At 39.2% G+C, this 13,022-nt stretch overlaps 1 protein-coding gene and 1 long non-coding RNA gene across 3 annotated transcripts in view; one reads left to right on the plus strand and one right to left on the minus strand.

Moving 5' to 3' along the window:
- LOC141581980 (uncharacterized) overlaps window positions 1–13,022 on the minus strand; it is a 1,111,619-nt gene that overhangs the window by 808,393 nt on the left and 290,204 nt on the right. The gene's annotated exons all lie outside the window — the stretch shown is intronic.
- LOC141581975 (tripartite motif-containing protein 43-like) lies at window positions 3,525–12,373 on the plus strand. Its single transcript, XM_074389199.1, has 7 exons — window positions 3,525–3,542; window positions 5,501–5,912; window positions 6,501–6,596; window positions 8,705–8,935; window positions 9,932–9,954; window positions 10,486–10,583; window positions 11,696–12,373. The coding sequence occupies exons 2-7, from the start codon at window positions 5,505–5,507 to the stop codon at window positions 12,187–12,189; spliced, it is 1,350 nt and encodes a 449-aa protein (XP_074245300.1). The 5' UTR covers window positions 3,525–3,542; window positions 5,501–5,504; the 3' UTR covers window positions 12,190–12,373.

The raw sequence follows: 13,022 nt of genomic DNA on the forward strand, positions 1-13,022 counted from the left end.
TTTCCTATGTGTGAAGTGACATGAGCAGATTAGACTTGATTCCCTGATAATGCCAGATGAGGGTTTTACCATATTTACCCATTCCCCTTGGATGTTTTACTGAGTTTGATTCTTCCATTTCAGAATAATTATTATTTTTTTGCCTAATTATTATTTTTTTATTTTTAGTCCATAACAAGGAAATAAAAGAACAATATATACACAGATAAATATATGAACACTCACATGACTGTATATAATGTCTAGCTTTATTTCTAATATACTCCTTTAAACTTCACCAATATACCCATCATAAGCCTTTCTGAATGATATACCACAAAAATCTATATGGATTCTCTAAAGAACCCTCTCAGGCTGCTTCTTTCAAAGCCTCTGCAGCTGCCTGCACTGTGAAGGCTGCAACAGCAGTCTTTCTCTTCACTTCTCCCTTAGTTTTGCAAAGATCCACTTTGGTTTCAATATCAAACAGAGCATCAGAAATTCCTGAAAATGACTCCCTTGAATACTTGCTGTGGCTGCTTGGAGCATGGATGACATGCCTGTTGATAAAACAGTATGGTCTTTATTAGTTGCCTAAATGTTACAGAAGAGAAACACAAGAGCATGCTACCATTTTAACATTGAATATTTCTAATTTAACAATTTGAACAAGTCACTTCTCAACTGAACTTCCACATTCAATCATCTCTAAAGACTAGTCTGGCCAGGGAAGGTAGTACAAGCCTGTAATCCCAGCCGCTTGGGAGCCAGAGGTGGGCTGATCACAAGGTCAGGGGTGCGAGACTAGCCTGGAAAGCAAGATGAAACCCCGACTACTGAAAATACAAAAAGTTAGCCAGGCATGGTGGCGCATGCCTGTAGACCCAGCTACTCAGGAAGAGGGAGAATTGCTTGAACCTGGCAGGCAGAGGTTGCAGTGAGCTGATTATGCCACTGAACTCCAGCCTGACCTATAGAGAGAGACTGTCTCAAAAAAAAAAAAAAAAATCATCGTCTATGAAATACGTATTAATTAATTATATTTTCACTTTGAGCAAAAACTTAAAAGTGGTAAGTGGTTCAGTGCTACAACAGTAACAACAATATAGAAAACAGCAATCATTCTTGATAAGAGTATTTAGTTACAATTTTCCAAATTCTTCAAAATAAATTACACACAGTTTGTATTAGTATTTCACAGAGAAGAAAATTGAGGTCTGAGAAATCAAGTGACTGAAATATCTGTCTCAAGGCACATTATAAATAAGTCCTGATTTTTTAATGCATTATAATAAGTTATAGCACAACAGTGATCATTAGAGTCTTGTTTGTGATTAGCCAAAATTTTATTTTTTGTTCTTTTTTAAAAAGTCACACTATCATGTTAGAATATGTGACATAAAACATGAAGAATCATCAGAAACAATTTTGTAATGTTTCACATGACCACGGCAGAAGAATATTTTACAGTAGGAGCTAAGATAGTTCATGCAATAGACCAGGAAGAGAAGAACAAACTCTGACATAAATAAATAAGCTCCAGAGCAGTGGCTCATGCTTTTAATCTCATAAATTTGGGAGGCTGAGGTGGGAGGACTGCTTGAGGTCAGCAGTTGGAGACAATCCTGGGCAACATAGGGACACCCTATCTCGACAAATAAAAGTACAAATATTAGCTGAGCATTGTAGCACGTGACTAGTCCTAGTGATTTTGGAGCCTGAGGTAGGAAGATTGATTGAGCACAAAACTCACATTTTGTAATAGTATATGGTAAATGAAACACAGAATCCCTGTTAGCAGCTCCCATAAACAGATGAGACAATCAAATGAAACATAATTTTAATAAAATGCTATGGGCTTCTGAATCAAAATTACAAGGCATTGCTACAAATACAAAAATTGATGTGGTTACCATATGTAAAGCATGTACACATATAAACACACACACACACACATTCTCTTTCTCTGTATCTTGTGTTAACACGCTGTATCCTTTGTTACAGGGGAAAGAAATAATACAAGAAAAGAAGGATGAAGACACAGTTCTTCCTTTGGTTTCAAAGGTTTGGATGGAAATTCAACATTCAGCTTAATTTACTTAGTGAGAAATTATTATGTGCAATGCACTGCTCAGTTGTTTCAGGAATTGTAAACATCAAATAGAGACACAAACTAGATCTTTACTATTATTTGGAGAAAATGAAACAAATATAGAAATAAGGAAGAAAAAGCTATGTGTCCTAAACAAACCATGTTTCTAATGATGAGGCATTTTGTCAAGGAGGGACATCATCATTTTTCTTTTCAAGTTAGAAAATCAGCTTCATGGAATACACCGTGTTTGAAATCTACTGAAAGTGTTATTCTCATTATTGACTTCTTACCCACAAAAAAAATTGGAAAGAATTATAAACAATAAGGAAACAATTCTCCCAATATTTCCCTAAAGATAACACAATTATTATACTAATTGATTAAATCCCTTTAATTTTTTCTATATTTGTTAAAGTAACCAAATTCTATTTACAATTTTATATGCTTTCTGCTTACTTTATATTTTGTCATAAATATCTTAGTATATTGTATTCCTAATCATCAATTTTTTTATATTTATTTATTGATTTATGTGTTTTGGAGACAGAATCTCACTATATCATTGCAGTGGCATGATCTCGGCTCCCTGCGACCTCCGCCTCCCAGGCACAAGCGATTCTTCCGCCTCAGCCTCCATAGTAGCTGGGACTACAGGTGCCTGCCACTGCACCTGGCTAGAGCTTTCTAGACTTTCTCCCTATACCCCTTGAGCTGGGTTGAGCAGTGCCAGGTAATAAAGGAGGGAATCATATGTCCCACGGCTGCTGAGAGGCCCTTGGAAGGCTTCATCTGCAGCACAAGGAGAAGGAGAAATATTCCTTCTGGAGTGGGGAGGCCAGGAGTAGCCCTAGATTAAATTCTTACATTACCATAAAAGTGAATAGCTGGGGGCTGTGGCTCAGGCTGCAATTCCAGCACTTTTGTAGTCCAAGGCAGGCAGATCACTTGAGGTCAGGAATTCCAGATAAATCTAGCCAACATAATGAAACCCCCTCCTACTAAAAATGCAAAAAAAAAGTTAGCCAGGCCTGGCAGCGGGCACCTGTAATCCCAGCTACTTGGGAGGCCGAGGCAGGAGAATTGCTTGAACTTCAGAGGCGGAGGTTTCAGTGAACTGCGATAGCTTCGCGGCACTCCAGCCTGGGCGACACAGCGAAACGTCGTTAAGAAAAAAAAAAAAAAAAAAAAAAAAAAACCTTTTGTTTTGAAGAAACTTAATCAACTGTGTTAACACCCACCTACGCCCTCTGAAATCCAATTAGAGGAAAGGGGAGTGGTCTTCAGAGATGTATAAAAGGACACCGCAGGAGCCAAGCTCATGCTTCTCCAGCACCCACAGAGTGGCTTTGCAACTGGCCTTGGAGACTTCCAAAAGCTACCGCCACTGCGTCGTGAGACCCTGATCCCTGAGCTGACTTCATCTTTTTGGACAGCAAACTTTAGGTGAGAACGTAGATCTATTTCTGAGGTAAGTGTACACTTTCCAGAGTAGGAGCTGCTATTAGGTTACAAACCAAAACAAACAAAATTTGGGGACTTTATCTGCAAACTTAGATTTTTTTTTTTAGATGAAATGATGTCATTTTCTGAGTTTTAAAAACAGCTCCATTTCTTTTTTTAAATTATTTTAAACATAACCCATAGGTTTACAAGCTCCATTTAACCTATTTACAAATTAAACATTTTTGTCATCTGTCTTGCTGCATGATCCTCAAATTAATGTTATGATTAATTTTTTACTTAACGTATTTTTTAGTTGTTTTATAGATTATAATCATTTTGCAGTAGTTTCCAAATATCTAGTAATTCTTTAATCTCTGAAGACTCTGTAAATGGGTTAGGAGTGTTGTAATCTATGTGTAAAAATGTGTTATATTCTACTCTACTAGGGAAAATGTGCCTATGTTGCAATGTATGCCTGTACATAGGTAGAGTGCTTTGAATGATTTGGGCAAACATTTTTTTCTAAAACACGGTAAAAGTCTCTTCAGAAACCTCAGTTCCTCTGTGGAAGAAAGCCAGAAATGGCTATCCATGTAGGAAAGTCTCACGGGCAACTATGCAGAAATATCAGAAATAGAGGGTTTCTGTATTTATACTGTGTAGAAACCAGGATTTTAGATTTTTCCTTTCTTTGTCTCTTTCTTTGTTTTAGACAGGGACACACAGCCTAGAGTGCAGTGGTGGAAATAATCCTCACTACTGGCTCTACTTAATACCTCAAGCAATTCTTCAGCCTCATCCCCCAAAGTAGATGGGACTACAGGCATGGACCACCATGTTGGGCTTTACATATATAATCTATATAGTGTGTGTGTGTGTGTGTGTGTGTGTGTGTTTAAAGATGGGGTTTCACCATGTTGGTCAGGCTGGTCTTGAACTCCCGACCTCAAGTGATCCACCTGCCTTGGCCTCCAAAGTGCTTGGATTACAGGCATAAACCACCAGGCCCGGCTGTGTGTGTGTGTTTTTAGAGACAGGCTGATCTAGACACTTTGCCATCATGTCGCCCAGTCTAGAACTCCTGAGCTCAAAAAATCTGCCTGACTTGGTCTCCCAAAATGCTAGGATTACAAGTTTGAGCTACCTTGCCTGGCCTACGTTTTCTTCCCCCCACCCTTCCATTTAAAACACCACCTTACTGTCTAGTGCCTTTTATTATTGCATGATACTGAGTATTTTTCTGACTGTGTGAAAGAGTAATGACAATGCTTCCAAAGGGCTTAGAAAACATTTCTATCCTCTGTTAACCCTTCTATATTTTATCAATATATCCCCAAACTAACAGACAGTCCAGGAATAGTAAACATGCCACAAAGTTTTTGTTGATTGAATGAACACAGCAGCCTAAAAAATGATGATTGTTTGTTCTATCTTGGAGAAGTGCCTTTACCTTGGTTTGTTTTGCCTTGGAGTGTAAAGGCTAGCTTTGCCTGATTTTGGACAAAGAATGACCTCTGCTTTATTTTCAAGCAGGGGCCCTCTGGACAACTCTGAGGGATCCTTGTTACAGTTAAATCAAACGATGAGAGTAGAAGAGCTTAGTTAGCATCCCTTCTCCAAACCAGTCCCTGGCAATTTAGAGTGTAACTACCCCATGAGTTGATAGCTTGATTAAATCCTAGAAGCCCAAGCAACTTGGTGGACACTAACACCTCAAAAAACTGACATTCTTCTGTGCAAAAGAGTTGGGTTTGGAAAGCTGGTTGTGCGTTGACTGGAGAACAATCACATTTTTCTGCAGAGGTTGATGGCTCTTAGTGCCTCAGTTTTCTATTTGTCCTATCTCTGTCATTGCAAATGAAAGCCAACTCTTCTCTAGAAAAAAAAACAAGATGTTATTTGATCACAACCTGATTGAGACTTTGCTTGGATCTTTGCCTCTCCAGGGCAGAAGATTAAATTCTTGTGGTTTTCTTCCCCCAGGAAAATGGACTCAGACTTCCCACAGGCCTTCCAGAAGGAACTCACCTGTGTCATCTGCCTGAACTACCTGGTAGACCCTGTCACCATAGGCTGTGGGCACAGCTTCTGTAGACCCTGCCTCTGCCTTTCCTGGGAAGAAGCCCAAAGTCCTGCCAACTGCCCTACGTGCAGGGAGCCATCACATCAAAAGGATTTCAAAACTAACATTTTTCTGAAGAATTTAGTGACGATTGCCAGGAAAGCCAGTGTCTGGCAATTCCTGAGCTCTGAGACACAAGTATGTGGGACCCATAGGGAAACAAAGATGTTCTGTGCCACAGACAAGAGTCTGCTCTGCTCGCTGTGCTCTAACTCTCAGGAGCACGGGGCTCACAAACACTGTCCCATTGAAGGGGCAGCTGAAGAACACCGGGTAAGACACAGTGCTGGGATCACCTGCAGGCTGGAGGGTGGAGGAGTTAAAGAGATGAGAAGGGAGATGAGAACCATTGTGGTGATCACTCCATCCTTTACTGAGTGCCAGGTGCTTTTGGAGGTACCAATGATGAAATTTTGAATTCAATATGCAACTATACCTGCCTTCACAAAGCCTGCACCCAAAAAGAGGGTGATTAAGTGAATGTCACTATTACTTTGACTCTACAGTATAACACTAAAGGCATCGAAAAGCTACCAAAACTACAAGAACAAAGAAAATACATTTTGGAAATGTATTTAATCTTACTGGACAAATGACAAAAGCAGGCGGCCAGCATAGTGGAAGGGTGTTTCACTGATCATTACCTAGGTTACAAGAAATCTTCACTCACCAGTTCCCTAAACTGTTATACATCTGAAACCTCAGATTTGAAAATACTGAGGATGAGCAGTGAAAAAACTTGGTTTATTTTCCTCTCTCTAGTCTGTTCATACATTTTAACCCTTGCCTGCGTATCTCACTCAGAGTATGGAATCTATGGTATTTGATTTTCTGTTGCTCACCCTCATAATTCTTTTGCAGGAGAAGCTCTTAAAGCAAATGAGGATTATATGGGAAAAAATTCAAGAAAATCAGAGAAATCTAAGTGAGGAGGTAGAAACAAGCATCCTCTGGAGTGTAAGTATGAGATCATGTGTCTTCAGGACATGTTTGAGACAGGCATGCCGGGAACATTTATATTAGCAACTTGAGTTGAAATTCTTATATGCCAGATTTTGTCATATGTTTATTTATAGCCTGGAAAACAACCTGACTGTTCAACATAACAATTGTTCAGGTGTTCTGGAAATGTTTTTCAGATAAGTAAATATATATATGTATATTTACATATATAAATATATATATATATGTAAATTCTGAGAGGCCAGTGTGTGCTTAAAATTAATCAGTATTTCAGGCAGAGATTTCTGTATGAGATGAATTATGTAATACTGATTAAATAATATGTAAATGAGAAATAAAGGCATTTAGCAGTAAATATGATGTTGCTCCTAGGGAAAAAAGTGGGTGGAAACAGTAATTTAAGAACTATGCCTGTGCTAGTGAAATCTGATAGCAAAGGACCCAGACCATGATGCCTGTTTGAGTAGGAGAAAATGTAACATGATGAAAAGCTGAGGAGAAGAAACGAAAATGACGAGGGGAGTGAGAGAACAGTTTGTCAATATTGGGAGGAGAAACACAATGGAATGGGGATTCATGTTCTTAGAATGGTGAGGTGAGACTGTAGCTTTAGACAGAAGAAGGGAGGAGACAGAGCAGAGGTGGTCAGTTTCAGAGATGGGGGCTACAATGTTTATTGAGATCTTTTTTGTGTGATGGCTTCTGACCCTGATTATAATATACTGACAACATTTACTAAGAATGACTGTTTAGGCTGTGAAGGACAAAGATTTGAGACTACAGACTAATTGAGTAACAAATATATATATTGTTGATGATGATTTAACAATCAATGATAAATTTTACTTGTTTTCTAGTGGTATTTCAGATTTGAGAGGACATATATTTAAACATTTAAATCTAAAGGGCTTTTATGCAGGTGTTCAAGAATTGATGAATTATAAACATTTTGAAGGAAGGTCTTTTTTTAGTTTCTGGGGTACATGTGCAGGTCATGGAAGATTGTTGCATAGGTACATTCATGGCAAGGTGGTTTGTTGCCCCCATCCCCCCATCACCTATAACTGACATTTCTCCCCACGTTATCCCTCCTACCTTCCCTCCCACTATTCCCCTCAGCACCCACAATGGACCTCAGTGTGTGATGCTCCCATCTCTGTGTCCACATGTTCTCATTGTTCAACATCCACCTATGAGTGAGAACATGTGGTGTTTGATTTTCTGTTCTTGTGTCAGTTTTTTGAGAATGATGGTTTCCAGGTTCATCCATGTCCCAACAAAGGACACAAACTCATCATTTCTTATAGCTGCATAGTATTCCATGGTGTATATGTGCTACATTTTCTTTGTCCATTCTATCATCAATGGGCATTTGGGTTGGTTTCAGGTCTTTGCTATTGTACACAGGGCTGCAATGAACACATGTGTGCATGTGTCTTTATAATAGAATGATTTCTAGTCCTTTAGGTATACACCGAGTAATGAGATTGCTGGGTCAAGTGGAATTTCTATTTCTAGATCCTTGAGGAATTGCCACACTGTCTTCCACAATGGTTGAACTAATTTACACTCCCATCAACAGTGTAAAAGCATTCCTATTTCTCCACATCCTCTCCAGCATCTGTTGTCTCCTGATTTTTTAATGATCGCCATTCTAACTGATGTGAGGTGGTATCTCAATGTGGTTTTGGTTTGCATTTCTCTAATGCCCAGTGATGATGAGCATTTTTCATGTTTCTTGGCCTCACATATATCTCCTTTTGAAATGTATCTGTTCATATCCTTTGCCCACTGTTGGATGGGTTTGTTGGTTTTTTTCCTGTAAATCTGTTTTAGTTCTTTGTAGATTCTGGGTATTAGCCCTTTGTCAGATGGGTGGACTGTGGATATCGCTCTGGTTCTGTGTCTCACTCAGTGGGAGCTGCACTCCAGAGAAGCTTCCTTTCAACCATCCTGGTCTCCCCTAAGGAAGATCTTTTTAACTTATCCTAGTGTTTGTAAAGAATGAAAATTAAATGAAGGAAAGGTCAGGATGAATTAGTGGGTTCTGTGAGGTGGAAGTCGACCTGGGTATGTAACCTACAAAATCCATGTCTCTCCAGGCCTATGCACTTCTTCGTGCACAGATGATCAGGGTTGAGTATATGAAGCTGCATCCAGTTATCCATGAGGAAGAAAAACAACATTTAGAGAGACTGTGCAAGGAACACCAAGAGATATTTTCACAACTCCAGAGAAGTTGCATCAACATGCATCAAAAGAAGCAGCACTTGAAAGAAATGTATCGGGAACTAATGGAAATGTGTCATAAACCAGATGTGGAGCTGCTCCAGGTAAGAACTGAGGATGTCCCTTGAGACACTTCATATTAGCTGACATTTACATCTTTGCTTTTCATTGGGTACCAAAGACATACTTCATCTCCTGCATTGATGGTGATAGACATTCCCACCTAGTTATAGAGATAAACTACAACTCCTAACCTAATCATAGAAACAAAGCTTTAGGGAGCTGTGCAGATAGATTTCCACAGAACATTTTCCACCTCAAGCTTTCTTCTCCAGTTCATTTCATTAAAACTCTGGAAGAGAAAACATTCATGTGAAAATAATATTTTTGTCTATGTTGGATGATACATAGAAATTATGAAGAAACTAACATTTCCTTCTTCCTTTTTTCGGGCAGTCCTAGGTTTGAAATGCCCTTGACTTGAGCCACATTACCCCTCAGGAACTAGCCCTGAAAAAGACCACATTGTAGACAGCTGCAGCAATGCACAGTCACTACTCAACCTTTCTCTCTCACTCAGATCCAGGGTCCTGAATTTATCAGAAACAGATTCTGTCAATTGGTCTTACTGGTATTAATGTGAGAAATGAGAATACATTTTAAAAGACCTGCAGTGATAGTATGTAGTACTTCGAAAGTTTTCAAAACCTAAAGACTAGACAGGTAGAATCTAACAACTTGTGTGTTCATTTGCTTCCTTCTTTTGAGACAGAGTGTTGTTCTGTCACCCAGTCTGAGTGCAGTGGCCTAATCTCAACTCACTGCAACTTCTACCTCCTGTGTTCAAGCAATTCTCCTGCCACACCCTCCCCAGTAGCTGGGACTACAGGCATGCACCATGACACCCAGTTAATTTTTTTTTTTTATTTTTATCAGAGATGAGGTTTTGCCATGTTGGCCAGGCTAGTCAGGATCTCCTGTCCTCAGGTGATCCATTCACCTTGGCCTCCCAAAGCGTTGGAAATACAGATATGAGCCACTACACCCAGCCAGAATAACAACTTTCTAAAGAAGTATCTTTTTTCTCTCTCTCTTTACAGGATTTGGGAGACATCATGGCAAGGTATGTTTTTGGTCATCATTGCAGGCCGAAGCACAAGGTGTGCTATGAAAAACATCAAGCTGTTTTCAACAAAGTGAAAACATAATTTGTTAACATAATGTGTCAGTGTGATTGTGTGTGTATGTGTGTGTACTCAGGTGTTCGTGTGTTATGTTGAATATGTTTTCTTATGCCCTGTATCAGATTTTAATCTTTTCTTACTTTCCCAAGTGACTCAGGGGGTAATGTTTTGAAGAGTTCAGTGCAGAAGTTACTAGGATATAGTTGCCTAATTTTAAGATTCAGAATCATAATTAGAAACAAACTATTTGGTGGCAGATAGAGAGAGAGGCAATTATCTTTCAGTGGTAGTAGGTTAGAAATGGAGTGAATCCTTAGAAAGATTCCCTAAGAGAGCCATAAACCCATCCTAGGATTGTGGAGTTACATGACAATATCAGAAGTGCGTTTGAATGAAGGATTTCCTGTTGGAATCTATTTCTTAAACACAGACACCAGAAAGGTTAACCAACTGCACCTGCTTCCTTGCAGGAGCGAGTCCGTGCTGCTGCACATGCCCCAGCCTGTGAATCCAGAGTTAACTGCAGGGCCCATCACTGGACTGGTGCACAGGCTCAACCGCTTCCGAGGTGAGTGTCGCCGTCTTGCTGGGATCAATATGTAATGTCTTCAAGTATGGTTTCTATGGGCAGTTTTCCTAGTGTAATGATATTTCATCTGGAAGAAACTAGTTTGTGAATAAGTCTTTATATTTATAGTTTCACTATCATCAGACAGACTAAAAGCTGGTAAAATGTAATAAGAATCAGCCATATAACATATTACTTAGAAAAACATAAAACATGCAGAATGGCTCCTTAGGACTTAGAAACATTCTCTGACAAAATTTCATGTATACAAGTATTACATGAGGTATACAGAACTGAGTTAATTCAGGACATTTCAACTTCAAATTAAGTGCTGTTAATGATTGTGATTTGGTGACAGTGTTTTTTTTTTTTTTTTAAGTAAATTTCAGGTGCATTTGTAAGTTTCATAGCATTTGTAATTTTAATCATGTGCATTTTAATCAACCAAAACACCCCCTATGAGTAACTTAAATAGCAATGCAAATCTGAGAATCTGCAAACAATAGGAAAGTGATTTGGTGGTTGATGAGCCCTTAGATAGAACTCCAGGACAGATCATGATCAATCAGGCAGGTAAAAGAAGTCTGTGCTGAAATCCAGCATGAAAGTCAAATAATTCCTGCAAGGAATCTGCACTTTCCAGAAGATGGATTCAGATTTTCTCTTTAAGTATGAATTTGCTTACTTAAGTGGCAGATCATATTTCTGGCAAAGTGATAATTTATTTAGGTGTAAGAATGGCTCCCCACCTCGTCTCCTGTCCCCAGCCTCCTGCTCGTCCCTGACAGGGAAGAGGAAATGCACATATATTTTATTGCCATGGACTTGGATGCAGTGCAAGAGCTTCCAGTTTTTCCGTTGTTATAAGAAGTAGCTGACTAGACTTAGGCATGACAATCCTCCCCTTATATTTTTGAGTTTATAGAAATTGTGGTCCTTGTAGTTTAGCCATGTACTTATGCAGGTATCCTAACACCGTCTGATTCCAACATTTTTCCAGACAAAAGTTGCCTTTTAATCTTGACCTGTGGTTTCTAGTGAGAGTCTCTTTCTTATCTGAACCTAAGAATGTATAAGCTGCTTTTCACTGGAACATTCTCTTTTTTCTACAGTGGAAATTTCCTTCAATTATGAAGTAAGCAATCACAATATCAGCCTGTTTGAGGATGTGAGAAGTTGGATGTTTAGACCTGAACGGGAAGGTGGATCTGTGAATTCTGACAGACCTGACTATTTTGCTGCATGGGGAGCCCAGGGCTTCTCCTCTGGGAAACACTATTGGGAGCTGGATGTGGACGACTCTTGGGACTGGGCTCTGGGTGTCTGTAAGGACTCCCAGATAAGGAATAATGGCACCATGATTACATCTGTGGACATATTTCTTCTTTTATGTGTGAAGGTGAATCATCATTTCCGTCTCTTGACCAGCTCTCCAATGCTTGCTCACTATGTAGAGAAACCTCTGGGCCGGGTTGGTGTGTTTCTGGATTTTGAAAGTGGAAGTCTGAGTTTTTTGAATGTAGCCAAGAATTCCCTCATATGGCGTTACCCGGCTGGCTCCTTAAATTTCCCTGTCAGGCCTTTCTTTTACACTGGCCACAGATGATTAAGATAAAGAAAGCTGACTGTTTGGGAACTGCATGTACAAGGGAGTCCTTCACTGTTCAAGCAAAGGAACCATACTGTTCGGGCTTTTATTCTGTTTTAGTGTCACTTTATTACAGTTAAATAAAAAATATGTAAAATGCAAAATATTTTTGTATGCTTTTCTACAATTAAAATAATCTCTAATGGCCCATTACCTAAAGTGTATATTGTGATTTTCAACTGCTTTGTGAATTTATTGGATGGAATTCTGGAAATACGTGGGTGTGTGATTCCAGCTGAATGATCTCAGGCAGGAACATAATTTGCACATCATGGACAGACAGGATTTTGTACAATGCATTTGCAAGTGTGGGAGCTCCCTCCTATTGATACAATAAAGTCTGCACCTCATCACTTTAGGGGGAACATTTATTTTACACCTAAATTGTCACTGAATCTTTGGGCAAAAATGAGGATTTAACAGGCATGTGTCCTATGGTGACAAAAACACATTCTGAGAAATGCATTATTAAGTGTTTTTTATCACTGTGTGAACATCAGAGTGAACTTACAAAAACCTAGATAGAACAGCCATCTGCAGACATGGGCTAAATGGTGCAGCCTGAGGAGCATTGCTTCTCTGAGAACTTGCCAGCAATGCCTGAGCTAGAACCCAAAAGGTTTAACCCACATTGACTTCTGTAGCTGTTTAAAAAAGCAAACAGCATCACCCAGGGGAAAATAGACAGAGGAGCAGACTGTCTGCTTTAAAATGTGTTTATACTTAAAATTCACACAGATTGTGAATTCTCACTGATAACCTAGACCTGAGACATCATCATCACCTTATGT

The sequence above is a fragment of the Saimiri boliviensis genome, chromosome 18, assembly GCF_048565385.1.
Source record: "Saimiri boliviensis isolate mSaiBol1 chromosome 18, mSaiBol1.pri, whole genome shotgun sequence".
NCBI classification, from domain to species: domain Eukaryota; kingdom Metazoa; phylum Chordata; class Mammalia; order Primates; family Cebidae; genus Saimiri; species Saimiri boliviensis.

Coding starts and splice junctions, on each gene's coding strand:
- LOC141581975 (XM_074389199.1), top strand. CDS start 5,505: ATGGACTCAGACTTCCCACAGGCCTTCCAGAAGGAACTCACCTGTGTC. Junction 6,597..8,704: donor AAACAAGCATCCTCTGGAGT/GTAAGTATGAGA, acceptor ATGTCTCTCCAG/GCCTATGCACTTCTTCGTGC. Junction 10,584..11,695: donor CAGGCTCAACCGCTTCCGAG/GTGAGTGTCGCC, acceptor TTTTTTCTACAG/TGGAAATTTCCTTCAATTAT.